Source organism: Podarcis muralis, chromosome 7, assembly GCF_964188315.1.
Source record: "Podarcis muralis chromosome 7, rPodMur119.hap1.1, whole genome shotgun sequence".
NCBI lineage: Eukaryota > Metazoa > Chordata > Lepidosauria > Squamata > Lacertidae > Podarcis > Podarcis muralis.
The window spans coordinates 90,128,985-90,149,130 of NC_135661.1; the positions used below are offsets into that span (position 1 = coordinate 90,128,985).

The 20,146-nt window shown below is 50.7% G+C and overlaps 1 protein-coding gene across 1 annotated transcript in view; it reads left to right on the forward strand.

Moving 5' to 3' along the window:
• Positions 1–12,601, forward strand: part of TIMM50 (translocase of inner mitochondrial membrane 50) — a 35,814-nt gene extending 23,213 nt beyond the window's left edge. The window contains exons 5-11 of the mRNA XM_028741845.2: positions 2,749–2,807; positions 4,915–5,034; positions 5,382–5,486; positions 7,494–7,592; positions 9,652–9,808; positions 11,048–11,154; positions 11,995–12,601. Coding sequence (XP_028597678.2) covers positions 2,749–2,807; positions 4,915–5,034; positions 5,382–5,486; positions 7,494–7,592; positions 9,652–9,808; positions 11,048–11,154; positions 11,995–12,096 — 749 coding nt within the window. The 3' untranslated portion in view covers positions 12,097–12,601. The remainder of the gene's footprint in view (positions 1–2,748; positions 2,808–4,914; positions 5,035–5,381; positions 5,487–7,493; positions 7,593–9,651; positions 9,809–11,047; positions 11,155–11,994) is intronic.
• Positions 12,602–20,146: the final 7,545 nt, after the last annotated feature.

Below are 20,146 nucleotides of genomic sequence, written 5' to 3' on the forward strand. Positions count from 1 at the left end.
GCCGTCCAGATTTTCAGCTCACTCCCCAACCTCATCCACCCATTGGCAGAAAGTTGTACAGGTTCCTGTTGGCACGTTTTGTGTAAGCTGCTCTGCCCCGGTCCTTGCGCCGGGAGCGCCGAAATTGCTCTCTGCAAACCTCCTTCGCTCTCCTTATGTCTTATTTAACTGTCAGCTTACTTCACCCTAAGGAATCTTTAAAAGCTTAGCTTTTAAAATCGCTCACCATTCATTGGGAGGTGTCTAACACAACATTCCCCAAACTTGGGTGGTGTTGGGGTTTTTTTACTACAGTTCCCATCATCCCTAGCTAGCAAGACCAGTGATCAGGGATGATGGGAATCGTAGTCCAAAAAAGGAGCTGAAGACACCCAAGTTTGGGAAACGCTGGGCTAGCATTTTACAACAAAGAATGGAAACAGCAGCCAGTAAAATGGGCAGGTGAAATCAAGAGCCCAGGTTCAATAAACAGCAGCAGAAGCAGCGCAAGAAGCAAAGCCAAACTTCTTTAAAATCAAGGACGTTTGGGGGGAAAAGTGTCTTTGGCTTCCTTTGAAAAGACAGCAGGGAGGAGCTGGATCTTGGAGAAATTTAAGACTGCCATAGCGAAAGCCCTGCTCCTTCTAGAGTAGGGCTGGGGAGCCCTTAGCCCACCAGGTGTTGCTGAACTAAAACTCCCATCAGTCCCGTCAAACATGACCAGTTGCCAGGGATGATGGGAGTTGTAGTTCAGTGGCATCCCGAGGGCCAAAGGTATAGTTTTTAATGTTTGATGTTTTAATTTGTTGGAAACCACCCAGAGTGGCTGGGGCAACCCAGTCAGATGGGCAGCATATACTTCTTCTTCTTCTTCTTCTTCTTCTTCTTTCTTCTTCTTCTTCTTCTTCTTCTTCTTCTTCTTCTTCTTCTTCTTCTTCTTCTTCTTCTTCTTCTTCTAATATTTTATTTCCCACATCTGTTGTTGGGGCTAATGTACATCAGATGGAAGCCAAAGCAAAGCCTCTTCAGAAGCTCCCAATTGCAGGTGGATGAGTGGGAGGAGAGCATTCCTTGAGGCAGAGAAATCCAGTCTATTAGATAATTTAATATATGGTGCAAAATGATCTAAATCATGCTGCCCGCCCCATGTTATCTAGCCTGTTTACATATACAGAGCTGGAAGACTGATTCTATCCTTTGTTGCAGCAAACCAGATATCAAAAGCTTTAGGGCAGGTAACAGTTTATGTAAATAGATACCAATTATTTGAGCTTTGTCCTCCTTTGTTCTTGACCAGCGAATGCCTGCCGGAATTTTTAAGCTGGTTTCTAGAAAACAAAACCAACAGCCTTAATTTTTTCATAGCGTAGCGTCGTAGGTCGCTAGAAATGTGCAGACACTGAAGCAAGTGTTTGAAACGGGGTGGCTGTCCAGGCAGCTTCCAAACAAAAGTGGCCGCTTGCTTTGAAATCAGTCGACAACATAGACTGTAAATTATTGTGGCCAGTTGCATCTTTCTGTGGTGCACGGAGCGCCTCCTCAAGTAAAGCCTTGTTTCTTCTCACAGGCTCTGTTGACCGAGAAAAGAGATTGATCTAAAAGTCGGAACAGGTTCTGGTGCATCCAAGTTGGATGAGCATTAATACCGGTTTAACTTCGTTCCTTCCTGCTGCAGCCAACTGTCTAAAAATGAGGCGTTTCAGTCTGGCGGTGGCCGGCGGCAGCCTCTCAGCCAAATTCCACCATATAAGCCCCTGGCAGACACCTGAATCCCTTTGGCCTGTGTGTTGGTGCAGCCAGTCATCCTCCCCAGCTGCTCTGCTTGAATTATCATGACAATGGCTCCCAAATTACGCCCCATTCAATGCGCCTGCCTTTGATTGATTAACTTACAGTTTCTGTTTGAATAACCCTGGCGCTAAGATGCTGAAGCTGTAATCTCAGAGGGATAGTTAACAGCGCTGGTGTGGGACTGTGGTCTCGGCTCACACGCTCTTTCTTCTTCAGCCTGACCTCTGCTTAAGTGAGCTGGTAATTGAGGAATCCATTAGTATTCTTTTGGAAGGACTGCAGGACTCCGCATATGTTCAAACTGCATCAGATGGCTTGGGGGGGGGACTGGGGGGGCGTGTTACAGAACAGGGAGCCCCGGCTAAGCTGTCAGCCACAGAGCTGTGCTTGGTTAATGCCCATTCACAGATAGATTTAACTTTTGGCAGCCTTACGCTTACTAGCTGCTGCTTCTGCTGCAGCAACAGAATCATAGAATTGCAGACTTGGACAGCACCCAAAGTGTCATCTAGCTCAATCCCCCTGCAAAGTCAGGAATCACAGCTAAATATTACCTCTCTCAGTTCTGGGAACACTTTTCAGTCCGGGAGGGAGTTTTTTCTTCCCAGTGATAAATGAAACAACAAGCGAGGTTGAACATAAACTGGCTTGAAACAGATATAACTGGAATAGCTTATCCAGCCCCACAAAGATCCCCAGGAAGTGTAGTTCTTGATTTCTGAGGGAGCTGAGACTGTTTTGCTAGGTCCCCCTAGATTCTCTGCCTGAAGCCTTGACAGTTAAAGCAGAAAGGCACATCTGTGTGAGTAAAGTCTACCAGCGCAGAGACACGCACCGTCCCTCCTTGACGGAAAATCCCCTCCAAGTATTTGGAGGAAAGAAACGAAGTTCAGACACGTGCAGAGCATAAACTCAGGTGCCTTGACGTTCCTGCAAGGTGTTTCCCATGGTGACCCTGTTCTCTACATTGGCTTTCAGATCCTGTAGTGATCCAGCAGCTCCGAAGATCATACAAATACTTTAAAGATTACAGGCAGGTGAGTGAGCCTTCTGTGGTCCTTTTTCAGAATCTGTTCCCGATTCTCCCCAAACGTAAAAAATTGGCTTCCCCTAAGTGTCATCAGGAGCTGTATCCTAACTGGGTTTTAAAAAAGGTAAGTTGCTGTGCAGGCACTTCTGTGTCCCAAGAGTTCAGGCCCTCGGATCCTTTTAAGTTTAAAGCAAGTTCCTGGTTGTGGAGGAACACAAGGAGACCTTAACACCCCTTTGCCAGTATTAAGTGCCGTGACCAGAAGAAAAGCTGGTTTTGTTTTCTCCCGTTGAAACACCTGTTTGCAAATGGGTGCCGCTACTCTGAATTCTTAGCAGCAGTTTTGTTGATTTCAGCCCAGGGGCACCCAGAGCCTTTGTGCGCGTGTGCCAGTGGCGCTGAACGCTTTCTTCTGTTGGCTTTATGCTCTGCATTTAAGCCAATGTCATGGCTTATTATGGGTTTGTATGTGGAAAACAGTTGTTGCTTTTCCACACACACACACACAGAGAGAGAGAGAGCTCAGAACTTAGAAGTGACTTTTGAAGATGGACTCCAGGCGTCTTACTGATGAGCTAGTTTTATTTAAACTAAGTCTTACATGCAGGAATGCAGGAATCGCAGCTAAAGAACCCCTGGCAGATGTCCATCCAGCCTCTGATTAATAAACGGAGCCCAGGTTCCAGTGGAGTCCGTTCCACTGTCAATCAGCTCTTTCCTGCAGAAAGTTCTTTCTGACGTTCAGTTCGAATCTCCTTTCTTGTGATTTGAATCCATTGGCTCAGTTTCTACCCTCTTGAGCAGCAACCCCCCCCCTCAAAAAACCGAGCTTGCGCTTCAGATATCTGAAGGTGACTGTCATATCACCTCTCAATCTTCTCTTCCCAAATGACCCCTGTGAGATTGAAGTGTGTGCAGGTGGATGGACTGGTTAAAAAAAAGGAAGCAAACCACCAGTCACAAAGCTTGATGGGCCTTGAGGTTTTTGTGACAGTATCTTTATGGCTTCTGCTCCTGGGTTATTGCTTTGCTCTCAGCACCTCTGTGCCTCTTGCCGCTGCTGTGCGCTGAGAATCCCATCTGCCGCCAGGGTGATAAAATCGCTGGCCTGAACTCTGCCATTGCCAGCTTGCAAACTGCTTTGAGCCCGACAGCTTTGCTTGGGCGCTCATGGTCCTTTTAAGGACCATCGCCAGGCACAGCTGGGGGAGGGGGAGTCCGCTCTACAAAGACTTTATCCTTGTAGCAGCTGCAAGAACGCACCTTGGCTTTTCGGTCTGTCTGGACACTGTGAAGACTGGCTTTAAAACAAACTGCAAAGTTTGAAGGTCTTTGCAAAGAAAAGAAAAAAACTTGCACTGTGTACTCTTGTGTTGTGCTTCTCCGCTTAATTGAAAGAAGTAATAAAATGTACAGATCAGAACAACTGTTTTGACACAATTGAAGCAGTCTGGATCCTCTCCTCTCCTCTCCTCTGTATGCAGCTCCAGAACAGCGGCTGCTGCTAATTATTTCCTTCCTTTTTTCCAGATCAGAACTGAAGGTGTCATCAGATAATGAAATATTATAGTTAGAAAGTAATTAAACTCCATTAGCTTTGGCTGGTAACCCTACTGTGCCCCTATGTCAGGGGTCCTCAAACTTTTTCAGCAGTGGGCCGGGGTCCACTGTCCCTCAGACCTTGTGGGGGGGGCGGACTATATTTTGAGGGGGGAGAATGAACGAGGGACGGTGAGAGGTGCGCAAAAGGGTTCCGGAGAGGGGCTGGCACCAACAGAGCCCAGCCCCCTTCCTCCTCTAGGCAGGGCAGGGAAAAGCCAGGAGGAGGGAGGGAGGAGCTTCCACCGTGTGAGGGAGAGGGAAAGGGAAAGAACGTGTTCATGCTGGCGATCCACATAGCGATTCCTGGACCGTCTGCGGGCCAGATTTAGAAGTCAGTTGGGCCTGATCCGGCCCGCGGGCCTTAGTTTGCCTACCCATGCCCTGTGTGGACAGAGACAGCCTAACATCTGTCTCTTACGCTCTGGTGACCTCTAAGTTGGACGCCCCAAAGGAAGGAAGGGTCTGTCCTCCACTCTTTTAACTGCTGCGTCTGCTCTTTGTGTCTCTTGCAGATGATCATAGAGCCAACCAGCCCTAAGCTGCTCCCGGACCCCCTGAAGGAGCCCTATTACCAGCCCCCTTACACTCTAGTCATCGAACTCACAGATGTTCTCCTTCATCCGGAATGGTCGGTGCGTATCCGTCCTGGGGCAGCATTTAGGGAGGTGCAGCAAACGTACTCATTTCCCCCCACCCCACCTGAGTATCACTCGGTCAGATTAAGTGATATGGTAACCTATCCCTTGACGGACAGCACAGGGGGAGCCATTGACTGTTTCCTGCACTCCTGTTTGCAGTGCAGTAGCTGGGATATGCAGTAAGAGCTGCCTTAGTATTTGGGGACGGGTCATGGACTTTTCCTGGTCTCCTGCCAGCGTTGATCTGTGCTCTTTCTGTGCAGCTGGTTCTGTATCTTTCTCCCAGGGCTCTACTTGTACCCCAACCGCCCTGACGCTGTTCTCCCCCCCTCCCCCCTCAGTTAGTGACCGGCTGGCGCTTCAAGAAGAGGCCAGGCATCGACAACCTGTTCCAGCAGTTGGCGCCTCTCTTTGAAATCGTCATCTTCACCTCTGAAACGGGCATGGTGAGTGCTCTTTCGCTGCCCCCTGCCAGGCATGGCTTGGCTTCCTTAGTCCTGGAGCTGGAGCAAGGCGGAGTCAGCTTCTGACCCTGATCCCAGGATCCAAAGATGGCTCTGCCTAGGCGGAAATACAGGCGTGCACCACTTTCCTCCTCCAGCGGCGTATTCCCACACAAACCCTCTCTCCTCCGCTTGCGTGTGTGTTTTTGTGTGTGTTCAGGGTGTGTTAAGGAGGGCTGCAGGGATGCTTCTCTACCTGCAGCCACTCAGGGCAGGCTGGACAGCGGGAGAGCCTTGAAAGGGGTTGTAAGAATGAAGGACTTAAAAGGGTTGTGGGAATGTAAGAGCCCAGAGAAAGCACGTCAAGGCTGGAGCCCACACACTAACACACACACACACCCCCAAAATACTTACACATACCTACAGGACCGCCTCACCTGGTATGTCCCACAAAGGACCTTACGGTCTTTAAACAAAAACATCTTGGAGGTCCTGGGCCGCAGTAAGGTTAGGCTGGTCTCAACCAGAGCCAGGGCTTTTTCGGCTGTGGCCCCAATCTGGTGGAACGCTCTGTCACAAGAGACTAGGGCCCTGCGGGACCTGACATCTTTCCACAGGGCCTGCAAGACAGAGCTGTTCCACCAGGCCTTTGGCCAAGGCAGTCTGACCTCCTCCTTTGGTAATTCTTCACTGAACTCTAGCCCAATGGTTGCCATTAATTTGATTTGAACTGATTTTATAATGAATTGATTTTAGAATGCTGTTGTTAGCCGCTCTGAGCCCGGCTTCGGCTGGGGAGGGCGGGATAGAAATAACATTTTGTTATTATTTTATTTTTATTATAAATCATGCAATTCGAGCACACTTGCCATGTTTTGCTTTTGTTGGATGTGGGGAAAGGACATGAAAGCTCCACCCCAGACTGTTACCCATCTTATCTCAGGAACCGTAAACACTAGACGTTTGCTATTTCATTAAAAAATAAAGAAACACTGGGCTTCTTGACGTCCTGAATTCTGTGCCAAGTGCCACATCCCACACCTGCGTGGTGCAAGGGCTGGCAGGGGTCCACAGTTGGGGTTGGGGTCCCCAAAGCCTTGCAGCGGACTCAGGAATTTGTGTCCTGTAGGAGAGAGCCGACCTGACTGCCTGTCAGCCTCCTCCCTTCCACTTCTCCTTTCTCACGCTTGAGTGGCGGGAGGGGAGTCCCACAGGGGAGCGTGCCGCTGCTCATTTGAATATGTATGGGTCCAGCCGGACCGCCATTCAGCCCATTGAATCCAGGCTATTACTGTGCTAATTGAGTGGGCCTGTCCTTGTGGGGAGAGCACAACAGCGCGGCCAGGAGACTTGTGGGCAGAAGACAAGGGAGCAGCCTGGCTTGTTTGCTCTTAGCACATGTGATTCTGTTAAGCCCAGGTCTAAAGCGCTATCTGCGCTCAGAGCTGTGGCTCCAGTGGCAACGTGCGTTAATCTGCGATGCTTCGCAGTTTAACAACCACTGGCACCATCTGTCTCAATGGGAGAGTGTGCCTTTCGGAATGAAGTCAAACTCTCGGAAGGTTACAGCGCCTGCTGCGGCTGTAGAGACCGATATGGGAGAGACCTGTTTTGTTGCAGCTGGGGCAGATGAATTTTAAGCGACAGCCCTGGCCTATGAGGTGCCACAGCAAAGTCCCTTAGTGGCAGAGTGCCCCACAGCTGGCCAAGACCTGAGGCACAGGTTGGCACAGTGTCCCTTGGGGGGCTTGTTCCTTTTGCTAGTGCCAGCAAGAACAGGCAGGCCAGACCCTTGAGGCCCGCGCTTTATCATTTTGTGTGTATGTAATCAAGCTGTGTGTTTATTCGGGAAATAAATGTGCCGGTACGGCCTCCTGAACCAGTATAGTAAGCAGCTGAATGGCACGATGCAGAAAGCACCTTCACTCGCTCTTCCCGCTGTTACAAAGAGAGATCCTGGAAATGTTTGGGGCACGTGAGATGATTCCGCTTTGTCCTTCTCCATTCCAGACCGCTTTCCCCCTCATCGACAGCGTGGACCCTCACGGGTTCATCTCCTACCGGCTTTTCCGCGATGCCACACGCTACATGGATGGGCACCACGTGAAGGTATTTGCAGCCAGGCTTTCCACGGGGGGTGGGAGGAGATGCCCAGCGGTGTTTGTGGCCTTGTGTGTTCATGCGCACGTTTATCTCTGGGTGGCGACATCTGGATGGCACCAGGTTGTGCTTGTCATCCCTCTGGGGGAAGGTTACGTCTTTCACAATCAGGATTTTGCTTTTTCTTCCTCTCCTCCACCTGGGAAGACTCAGCCAGATGGGCGGGGTAGAATAAATTATTATTGTTGTTGTTGTTATTATTATACTTCTGGGAGGGTTTGCTCTTTAGCAAGCATCAATGAGAGCACCCGCTTCAATTCCCAGACTGGATCCCTGGTGCCTCCTTTGAGAGCTGTGGCCAGTTTGGGGTGAGGGTGGGCTTGGCACTTGACGCAGAGCCCCACAGAGGAGAGTGCCTGCGAGATTTCTTTGCCCTTTTACCAGTTGCCTGCCGAGTGCAGGCTGAGCATCTTGATCTTGGCCTCCTCCGGTATTGCCTTAAAACCACCGAGAACGGGCGTTCTGAAATCTTGACTCTTTCACACTGCCCCAGGGTTAAGTTCCAGAGAGGCTTAATGCGAATGAAAATCCACAGGAATGCACTGCAAGGGGGATTGAGACCTTTTGAACGTCCCGGCGCTCCCAGTGGGCTCTGGCAAAGGGACGCTGGTCCTCCCTGTCTGCATCTCCTTGCAAAGCGATGTTATGCAGCAGCAACCCAGGCCTCCCTTGCAGCCACAGCTGTGTTTCGAACCCGTGGCCCCTCTACCCAGCCTAGGCGAGCGCAAGGCTGGAGCAGCAGGTGTCCTCCTCGTGTTCCGCAATGCGAGTTCCCCTGTGTCTGCGCTCCACAATAGAGTGCGGATGGCTTTGCGTCGTCGCCGCTGCTGCAAGCCAGCCTGCCTTCTGTCTGTCCTCCCTCCCTCCCTCCACCTCCCATCTGCTGCCCCAGAGCCCGTGGGGTGTCTCTTTCACTCCATGGCATGTGCGCTTCTGATTGTTGTGGATTCTCTTTTCTTTCTATTTTCCTAAGTGAAAGCGGGGCAGGGGTGGGGGGAGGAGGAGGGGGGAGGCAGGCAGAGGAAGGGGGCAAGGAGTTCTCCCCCCCACACACACACCTGCTGTGAGGAGCGGTTCTGATGTTCCTCAGAGATGGTAAAACTGCAGAAGGCTTGTACTGTAGCTGCAGAGTTGAAGGCAGGGAAAGTGGAAAGAACGATTCTAATGAGGGAGCCTTTGATATAGTGGGAATGCCCATGTGAGTGAGGCGGCGGCAGGGGGTACTTAATGGGACGGTCGAAAGAGGAATGGTTTTCATTCTTTCAAAGAAAATAGTTTTGCATTGCAAGGGAGATTCAGGTCAGTTTCTCCCCGCCTCGCCCCTGAAGTTCCTTATTTGGAAGCAGAGTCACAGCAATTGTGACACAAGGCAGGTTCTGTGCCTGTATCGCAGAAATGGATACCTGGATTAAGTTTACGTATTAAATTCAAAATGCCAATAATAATAATAATAATAATAATAATAATAATAATAATAATAATTTATTATTTGTACTCCGCCCATCTGGCTGGGTTTCCCCAGCCACTCTGGGCGGCTTCCATAGAAACCAAAGATACAGTAAAATATCACAGATTAAAAACTTCCCTGAACAGGGCTGCCTTAAGATGTCTTCTGAATGTCAGGTAGTTATTTATCGCTTTGACATCTGATGGGAGGGCGTTCCACAGGGCGGGCGCCACTACCGAGAAGGCCCTCTGCCTGGTTCCCTGTAGCCAAGAAAAAAACAAGGTTCTGAGGCAGCAGGGAGGAATCTCCACCAGGAAATTCAAAGGCCGTGATTAGATCTCAAGACACGGTTTCCATTTCAAGCTCTCTTGAACCCCTCGGGGCCTTTGACCCATTTCTCTTATTGTCAAGTAGGCTAGGACAATTGCACCTTGGGAAGTTTCTGCGTCTCTTGCATCGTGCAGGCCTGTCATAAAACGCCTGTTGAGTTTTTTGGGGGAGGAAGCCAGCCTTGTCTGCTGATGACCCCTCCAGCCTCCCTCTGTGTCTTCCTCTCGCCAGGATATTTCCTGCCTGAACAGAGATCCCTCGAAAGTGGTGGTGGTGGACTGCAAGAAGGAGGCGTTCCGCCTGCAGCCCTTCAACGGCATGGCTCTGAAGAAGTGGGACGGGAATTCGGACGACCGGACACTCTTCGACCTTGCTGCCTTCCTGAAGAGTAAGGAGACATTCGCCCAAAATAGAACCATGGAATTATGGGGTTGTAGAGTCCATCTAGCCCAACCCCCTGCAATGCTGGGGCTTCTCAGCTGAAGCATCCATGAGAGATGGCCGTCTATCTAACCTCTGCTTAGAAACCTCCAAGGAAGGAGAGGCCACAACCTCCTGGGGGAGACGGTTCCACCGTTGAACAATTCTTGCTGTCGGAAAGTTTTTCCTGAGGTTTAGTTGGAATCTTGTAACTTGACTCCATTGGTTTGAGTCCTGCTCTCCAGAGCAGAAAACAAGCTTGTTTTCTCTTCCATGGCATCTGGCTAGCCCAGCCTTTCTCAACCTTGGCTTCCCAGATGTCGTTGGACTACAGCTCCCATCATCCATAGCCAGCTGGGGCAGCAGTCAGGGATGTTGGGAGGGGTTTTCCAGCCACACCTGGGAACCCAAGGTTGAGAAAAGCTGGGCTATAGGTCGTGGGACGACCCCAAAGTATTTGTAGGATCCTCATCCCTGTGCAAGGGTATTCAGTGAGTGCCAGTTCCACATATCCGTGGCAGTGTCAGGGTGCAGAACTTCAAGGCCAGACAATCTCCTGTTTCGAAACGCAGCAGATTTCTGACTTCCACTGCTGCAGAGAGGAGCTACATATCGTGTAGGCACTGCCAGGTGGAATACAGGAAACCCAGGAGGAGACCCATCTTCTGCCTTCTTCACTGCCAAGGCTGGGGCTGGGGAAAGGCTCCCTGCCTGAATCCCTGGAGCAGGGGTCAGCAAACTTTTTCAGCAGGGGGCCGGTCCACTGTCCCTCAGACCTTGTGAGGGGCCGGACTATATTTTGAAAAAATAATAATAATGAATGAATTCCTATGCCCCACAAATAACCCAGAGGTGCATTTTAAATAAAAGGACACATTCTACTCATGTCAAAACACCAGGCAGGCCCCACAAATAACCCAGAGATGCATTTTAAATAAAATGGCACATTCTACTCATGTCGAAACACGCTGATTCACGGACAGTCCGCAGACCAGACTTAGAAGGCGATTGGGCCGGATCCAGCCCCCGGGCCTTAGTTTGCCTGCCCATGCCCTGGAGAGAGTAAACAGTCCTGAGCTAGATGGAGCAACGGTCTGACTCAGGGACATAAGGAAGCTGCCCTCCACTGTGTCACTAATACATGAAACGGGTACATGACCCAGGCTGATTCTCCTTTAATGCTTGTTGCCTCCTTCTTGCCTGGCAGCCATTGCCTTGAGTGGCGTAGAAGACGTCCGGACCGTGCTGGAAAACTACTCCTTGGAAGAGGACCCACTGGAGGCATTCAAGCGCAGGCAGTCACAGCTGGAACAGGTGAGGAGGAGTGCAGAGCCAGGGCTGGGGGCTTTGTCTTTGGGTGGGGGAGGCTGCTGCTGCTGCTTTGGTGAAGCCCTTAAACACGGCCAGGGTGCTGGGGTTGCAGAGTCACCGTCCCAGTCACTTCGTTGGGAAATCCTGGTTTCCCTGCTAATAAAGTATAAATATTTTAGCTTACTTGCAATGTTCAAAGCTCATTGTGGTAACACTACCATCTCGTATGGTGAGGCCAACCCAGTGGGCAAAAATGCTGCTGGATACAGATCTTAGGCCGAGTTTGGCTTTTGCAGATAGCGGGGGTCCCAGATAATATTTTCCCTTCCACCGCCATGTCTTCGTTGGTTCTCCTTTTTCTCAAGGGAAGCAAGTGCCTCAGAGGATCTGCAGAATGCCATCTCCACGCATTGGCCTAGTTCAACCTCACATTAAACCACAGTTTAAAGCAAACCATGGTTTACTGTGACGTGAGCAGCATGCTGGTGCATGCAGCAAAAAATAATAATTCATGCAGCTCTTCCCTTCCACTGCTGTGGTCCTGCAAACAAACAAGCACCTGAGTTTGCCCTGCCACGCCGTTCAATCCTGGGCTTGCGGTTTGTTTTTCTCCGAACCCACCCTGGGCAAGCAACCAAGGTTTGCTGATCATCTGCACGAAGGCAGTTTAAAAACAAGCCTCTGGCTTAACCTGGCAGGTGAGCCAGGCTGCTGAGTTACTCTGCTAGCCTCCTTGACACGTCCACATGTACGGGAATGGGATCGGCAGGGCCCGGGGCGGCAGCCTTTCTGGATTCCTTGGTGGTGACCAGGCTCCCGTTTGTATCGCCTGTCCTTTCGCAGGAAGAGCAGCAACGCCTCTCTGACCTCTCCCAGCACAAGAAGCAGCAGCTCTTCCTGGGCTCCCTGGCAAGCCGTCTGTGGCCTCGCTCCAAGCAGCAGTGACGCCGGCGCCTTCGAGGGACAGCCACGCTGCCCGCAAAAACGGACTCCTCGGCCGCTCTGGTCTCTGGAGGCGACAGCCACACCTGAGGGTGCGGCACAGACTTTGCCCCCCAAAGCCAGGGGCTGCAAGTGCTGGCACCTTTCGTCTCACCCTTCCCTTAATTTCCAGCAGCAATATCCCCACCAAGGCCTGGACCGCTGTGCGCATGGACTGGGGTCTCTCTTTTTCCAGGGGAGGAACTCTTCTGGAGCAGCAGGATTTGTGGTGGCCTGTTGAGCAGCCTCTCCTGTGCACAGCCAAGGAAGTGAGCCTCGCCGTCCCAGCCAGGAAAGGGGGGAGGATGGGGGGGGCGTGCGCAGTGTTCTCCTAGATCGCCTCCAGACCGGTCTCTCGCATCCTGCTATCATGTTCCCTTCAGGCTCCAGGCCCTGCTGCTACTCTTCTGGGGCAAACAGAAATGAATGTTGGGTGTACTCTGAAATAAACGGCCATCTTTCTAGCGAAGGCGCTCTCGGGCCCTGCTTCCCCAGCCAGAATGTGTGAATGCGTGCGCTCGAGTCTTCATACCTGCTTCCTAAGAGACTGCCTCTGGCCCCACCTTCTCCCCACCTTGACATCTCAGTGCAGGAAAGTCAGCTCCAGTCTTCCTCCGGAGTCCAGGTCCGGATGTAAACAGGAAAGGGAGCCAGTTGGGGAGATGCTGGGCGAGAGAGGGGTGGGGTGGGGTGCAGAGGGGAGGAGCACACAGCCGTCGGAGGGGGTTTCGCTCCTGCTCCGCTGTTGGGCTGCATTTTAAAAAACGACTTGTGGTTTCCCACCACCCCCTTCTCTGTAAGCGTCAGTAAAACCCTCTGGGGCAGGGATTTCTACTGGTGCTCGGGACTGTCCCTCTCAGCTCAAATATATAATACGTGATTTGCTGCGCAAGTAACGGGTTGTTGGACAGCTCAGCATCTTACGAACACCAGCTTCAGTTGACCAAGTTGCCAGAGTCAAGAGATGTGTTGGAAGTGGAGAGTGTAGTTGAGGAATGTGGCCAAAAGCAGCCACCCAGGTAGCAAGAGAGCAAAACTCTGCCTCCTTCCTGCGCAAGCGCAACTCTTGCGCAAAGATGTGCCGCAGCGGCTCTGGGTTGCTGCAGCCGGGGCAGGTGCGATACCTGCAAGCGTGAGTCCTTAGTTCCAGCTTCTCTGACTCTGAACTGGCCAGAACGGCTGCCAAGTGCCGTGTGAGCAAACCAGTTTCAAACCAAAGCCCAGAGCGTGCCCCCGACGCCCAGCATCTGCGCCCAGCCCACGTGGCACGGAGCGAGGCCTGGTCCCTCTGGGATTAACAGCAGGCCTGGTGAGTCGCTGGCACCAATCCCCTTCCTGGTCTTTTTTTCCAGGGCAGCTGAAAATGCTGTGTGTGTGTTTGTGTGTGTGTGTGTTTTTCCGCCTTCCTTACCTTATTCTTCTTAGAAAGAATGTGGGGGGGGGGCAGGGAAAGACACTTCCTGGCAGGAACTGAATCCAGATCTTTCCCACACTCTCCCCCCCCTTTCTCCTCTCCTTCCCCCAAAGAAAATCCCTTTCCAGGCTGTCTTAAGGTGGGGAACATGAGAGGAATAAACAGCTGGAGGTTTGGGGGTGAGGCACAGAAGTGTTTAGAACATAAACAGGACGTGACTCTGGAAGGAGGTCTGCATCCCCTCCTGGCTGATTTTTAAATGCAAGGTTACTTTGCACTGATACCCCCCCCCCCCTTTGCAGCCAAACAACAGGAAGGAGAGGGGGTGGCTTCTCTGTGCGCCGTGTGTGTTGGGGGGCGGAGTAATTTCAGACTTGGGCAGTGGAGAGGGGTGCCTTCCAAAAAGCCATGCGCAGGTTTGTGTGTTTTTCAAAAGCATACAATGCCAAATTAAAAAACAACAACTGGAAGGTCAGAAATTAACCCAAGCATGCACATCCGGCTACACCGTAAAGAGGACACATTATCTATGTATTTCATTTATATCCCACTTTTTCTTCCAAGGAAAAGGTGGAATATATCTAATTGTTATCAGTAAGATAACAAGGAAAATAAGGTTTGTTGATGGCCACACAGTCCATGCTTTCTAGACTGCCTTGACTCAAGGTGTATCGTACGCGGTTCTCTTCCCATTTTATCCACACAACGACTCTGTGAGGTAGGTTCAGGCTCAAGGATTTTGGCTGGCCCAAGGTCACCGACTGAGCAGGGATTTGAACCCTGGTCTCTCCTGGGTTTTATTCCGGCACGCTAACCACTACACCAGAGGGACGCAGGTAGCGCTGTGGGTTAAACCACAGAGCCTAGGACTTGCCGATCAGAAGGTTGGCGGTTCGAATCCCCGCGACGGGGTGAGCTCCTGTTGCTCGGTCCCTGCTCCTGCCAACCTAGCAGTTCGAAAGCACGTCAAAGTGCAAGTAGATCAATAGGTACAGCTCCGGCGGGAAGGTAAACGGCGTTTCCGTGTTCTGCTCTGGTTCGCCAGAAGCAGCTTAGTCATGCTGGCCACATGACCCAGAAGCTGTACGCCAGCTCCCTCGGCCAATAAAGTGAGATGAGCGCCGCAACCCCAAAGTCGTCTGCAACAGGACCTAACGGTCAGGGGTCCCTTTAACCACTACATCATGCTGAGGGTTGAGGCCCAGGAGCTGGTTCTGCTGAGGGTGGCTTGGCTAAGGCAGCACAGCTGCTGTGTTGAAAACTATGGAAATCCAGCCTTCAACACACCCCAGCTGTTCTGGACAGCAGCCTGCTGGGGCTGATAGTCCAAAACAGCTGGAAGACCCCAGGAAGGCTGCACTAAGTGACCCCTAGAAGCTGCAGGTTGCTGAGCTGACATTTTTGCACCGAATTTAAACCTCACGCTCTGCCTCCAAGCTTGGGAGGCAAGAGGCTGCTAATCTGGGATGTAATTGTCCTCTATTTCCCCCCCCCCCCTCTCTCTCACACACACACAAGGTTGCAGTTTGACTTGCAGGGCCTGCGTCCTTCCCCACCACCTCCGATAAATAAATAAATCCCAGTGTTGCCAAGGTCTTGTCTCATTGCTTCCTGTTTGGCGTGTATAATGAATCCGTTTCCTGCACCTTTTGACATTACCTCACCCCTGGGCTGCTGTTCTCCATCCCGCTCCCCCCCTCCCAGCCTCCCATTGCTCACCCAGGCTGGTTCAGTAGAGCAGAAGCTGCAAGAGAGGCGATTCAGCGTGTGGTTGAAGAAAACCTGGAGGGTAATATAATATAATTTATTATTTATACCCCGCCCATCTGGCAGGGTTTCCCCAGCCACTCTGGGCGGCTTCCAACAAAACACTAAATACAATAACCTATTAAACATTAAAAGCTTCCCTAAACAGGGCTGCCTTCAGATGTCTTCTAAAAGTTTGGTAGTTATTTTTCTCTTTGACATCTGGTGGGAGGTCGTTCCACAGGGCAGGCACCACCACCGAGAAGGCCCTCTGCCCGGTTCCCTGTAACTGTGCTTCTCGCAGGGAGGGAACCGCCAGAAGGCCCTCGGCGTTGGACCTCAGTGTCCGGGCAGGACGATGGGGGTGGAGACGCTCCTTCAGGTCTACTGGGCCTTTGAGGCCGTTTAGGGCTTTCAAGGTCAGCACCAACACTTTGAATTGTGCTCGGAAACGTACTGGGAGCCAATGTAGGTCCTTCAAGACCGGTGTTATATGGTCTTGGCGGCCGCCCCCAGTCACCAGTCTGCTGAAAGGTTGCATTTCAGCAATTTGCTGCTGAAAGGTTGCATGTTTCGGAAACGAGCGCTGAGAGATTCCTCAATGCTGACTTGTGTGGGAAGACCTCAGTCTGTCCATAGCTCAGTGGCCGAGTCCATGCTTTGCCTGCAGAGAGTTCCCGGCGCTGACAGTGACCTTCCCAGTTTAAAAAGGACCTTGAAAAGACATAAGAAGAGACTGCTGGATCAAGCCAATGGCGCATCTAATTTGGCATGCGGTTCGCACAGCGGCCAACCTTTAGGAAACCTGCAAACGGGACCCAAGCAGAAGAGCTTGCTTGTCCTGTGGCTTCCAGCAACTGCTATTCATAAGCATTTCTGCCTCCAACCACAGACAAGAGTATCAGCCCTGGGGCTAGTAGCCATCAACAGCCTTGTACCCAAACTTCTCCAATGCTCTCTTAAAGCTGTCCTCGTTGGTGGCCTCCTGTGGCAGGGAGTTCCATAGTTCATGAACTTTGATCTGCGCTCTGCTCTTCTCTGGCAAACTGCTCAAAGCAGCTCACAGCCACAAAAAAAACTTTGCACAAGCTCTTTCGCTAAGAAATACAAGACATTGAAATACTGCGGTCATATAAATGATAGGCTAACGAAAGCCTTTTGTGTCAACTAATAGGCAATAAAATTAAATAGTCCACTCACAAGTAAATCCTTAACAGTGAAAGAACAGTAGCATAATCCTGGAAGCGGCAAAGATCTCCAAACCTCAGCAACAGCCCCTAATCAACACTCCTACCAGGCACACGAAGAGCAATGAATTTCAGAGTTTCCTGGGAATAGTGATTGACTGACAAACCATTCTGAGAACTGCAGCTGTGTGAGGCTCAGGACCGCAATACCTCTTCCCATATGCACCTACCCTGAGATCATCTTCTGGGGTCCTTCGTGTGCCGCCTCCTCAGAGGTCCGGAGGGTGGCAACACGAGAACAGGGCCTTCTCTGCAGTGGCTCCCCATCTGCGGAATGCTCTCCCCAGGGAAGTTCACCTGGCGCCTTCACTATACATCTTTAGGCGCCAGGCAAATACATTCCTCTTCAACCAGGCCTTTGCCTGACCTAACATACCCTTTTTAAAATGTTGGCTCTTTGGGGGGAGGGGAGGTGTAATCTGGTTTTTGTTTTGATTTTATGTAAGTGATTTTTAATGTGAACAGCCCTGAGACCTTCAGGTATAGGGTGGTTAAGTAAGTAAGTAAATAATCTCCTACTGATTCTCAGCACTCTTTACAAACTACAGCTCCCAGAATTTTTGGGGGGAAGCCATGACTGTTTCAAAGACTGGTATGATACTGTTTTAAATGTACAGTGCACACGGAGCCTACGTTGAGCCTTCGTTCCAATTTGTTGGCAGGGTGTTTATCGTTTTTCCCATTAATCATTGGTTCATCCCTCGCTTCTTGGTGTGTATCCCTGTCACTTTCCTAGCTGCAAACAGTCTTGCCTTTTTTCCAGTGGATTTGTTGCACTAGAGCAACAGAACCCTTTGTTTTTGTTTAGTCCTTTAGTCGTGTCCGCCTCTTCGTGACCCCATGGACCAGAGCATGCCAGGCCCTCCTGTCTTCCACTGCCTCCCGCAGTTTGGTCAAACTCATGCTGGTAGCTTCGAGAACACTGTCCCACCATCTCGTCCTCTGCCGTCCCCTTCTCCTTGTGCCCTCCATCTTTCCCAGTATCAGGGTTTTTTCAGGGAGTCTTCTCTTCTCATAAGGTGGCCAAAGTATTGGAGCCTCAGCTTCAGGATCCGTCCTTCCAGTGAGCACTCAGGGCTGATTTCCTTCCGAATGGAGAGGTCTGATCTTCTTGCAGTCCATGGGACTCTCAAGAGTCTCCTCCAGCACCAGAATTCAAAAGCATCCATTCTTCGGCGATCAGCCTTCTTGATGGTCCAGCTCTCACTTCCATACATCACTACTGGGAAAACCATAGCTTTAACTATACGGACCTTTGTCGGCAAGGTGATGTCTCTGCTTTTTAAGAACCCTTTGATCCCCTTTAATTGTGCAAGCCTGCATTTCTGGCACGTGCTTGATTCCTGGGGAACAGTGCTACTACTCTGAAGGCACTCTGGACCCCCAACAGCAGCGAAGACTAGGGGGCAATATCCATTTCAGCTATAACATTCAGCCAAGGAGGAGACCTGAACTCGATGGGAATCACTTTTTCATTTGTTCAGAATGCGTATTCTTTCTTTTCTTTTTTCTTTCCTAATGTATCCCACTCACCGTCTCCTCTCTACCAAAAGAAAGCAAAAACCCGGCCCAAGTTGCTGGCAGCAGACAGGTTGGAGACACAGCCCCCTGTGCCACTTCCTTCCATTCATGTTTACAGCAAGGCTCTGTGCTTGTTTGGCCTCCCACGCCCCGGATGCAAGCTTGCTGCCTCGTACACGAATTTAAAAGTCTTTGCGTGCACCAGGGGCGCTTCCACGCAGCAGGTCATTGGGGCCTCAGCAAGATTTTTGCAGCACCGACATGATGCCACTCCCCGTCTCCCAGTATTTGCTGCCTGAGGCAGCCACTGCTTTGCCTGAGAGGAGGGCTGGCTGTGCGGGCATCAAACTCAAGACTCAAAAAAGCAACTTGAGCTGGGTGTCACGGTCCAGTTCACGGGCGATCGAAGTCCCGGCTGGGGACGTCGGGACTGGGGGCAAGATGGTGGGGTGGGAGCAGGAACAGGAGTCCAGAAGCCAGGAGTCAGAAAGCCAAGAGTCTGAGGGTCAGGAAGCAAGGAGTCACGAAGTCAGGGGTCCGAGAATCAAGAAGCAAGGAGTCACGAAGTCAGGGGTCCGAGGATCAAGGAGCAAGGAGTCAAGGAGCCAAATGCAGCAAGGCAGGGAACGTGTTGCGGTGGCAAAGAGCTGAAGGGAAATGCTGACCTTCTATCCCTTCCCGGCTCTTGCCACCAGGTGCTGTGAGTTACCAATCGGCCTCACCTGTGCGGCCGCGCCTTGCCTCTCCAGAACAAACTTAGGAAAGCCCCAGTCCTGCAGAGTCCTACTGGTCACAGGGCCTGGCTTCTGCACGCACTCCTGACACTGGGGCTTTCTTTCTGATTTGCCATAGACTTTGATGCAGCAGCACAAAGAACACGTAACAGCCACTTTCAAAGAGCAGGAACATGCTAGGAAAGGCTTCGCTTCTGCTCATTCTCTGCCATGGCAGCAGAAGTGTCTTCGCAAAATACTTTGTGCCTCGTTCTTAATTTTAAGGAGGAGGAGGAGGAGGAAGAAGAAGAGGACCCCACCTGGAAGCTGCAATGCTCCCTGGCCACCAGAGTCCCTTCTTTCAAAAGCTGTGTCTCTGCAGGCTGAGAAAGGTCTTCTGCACATGCTCAGATGCTGCGTGCCCCCACGCTTGAATGTTTTCACAGTTGTGTCTCCCTTCTCCGCACCTCCTTTGTGCCTGCTATTTACAGGGAAAACACCAGCGGGGGAAAGGAGGGCTGTAAATTATTGGGGAACACCCAGCGCTGACAGCAGAATTGTTGTTTTTCTCCAAAAAGTTGGTGCTACAAAAATAAATCAACTCTGCCGCCGTGCTATCCGAGTATACTTCTCTAGCCTGGGGGAGAAAGGAGGGGGGTGTCTCCAGAAAAATGCTGGCAAGACTCAGTTTTGTTCATAAACTAAAATCCCACCCTTATTTTCCCAGGAATCAATTACAGAGCGAGTAAATTGCACACAAGAACATAGGAACATACGAAACTGCTTTTATACCAAGTCAGAACATTGGTCCATCTGGTTCAGTATCACCAGCACTGACTGGCAGCTGCTCTCCAGGCAGGAGTCTCTCCCAGTCCCGCCAGGAGATGAAGTTTGGGAAAGTGTTGAAGCTAGGAAACCGTTCGAAGTATCAAGAGAGAAGTAGAAAGAGAATGTTATGAAAATGGTCTATCGTTGGAATCTTACGCCCACCAAACTGGCAAAAATGTACAGGACAAGTAGGAAAACTTGTTGGAAATGTAAGGAAAAGGACGGCGATTTTTACCACATGTAACAAAATAAGAGAGTTTTGGGAATCGATCTATAATGAGTTAAAAAAAAGGCGAAAGATTTATACGATCTGAGGTGAAACCAGAGTATGTGGTGGGAATGTAAGAAGGTAAAAAGCTTCTGGGAGATGATCTATAATGAGTTAAAGAAAATGCTGAAATATACTTTTGTTAAAAAACCAGAAGCTCTCTTGTTGGGAATACTGGATAATGAAATTAGTAAAAAAGATGTGAAATTAGTTTTGTGTGCAGTAACAGCAGCCAGAATTTTGCTGGCACAGAAATGGAAACAGGAAGAGATGCCCA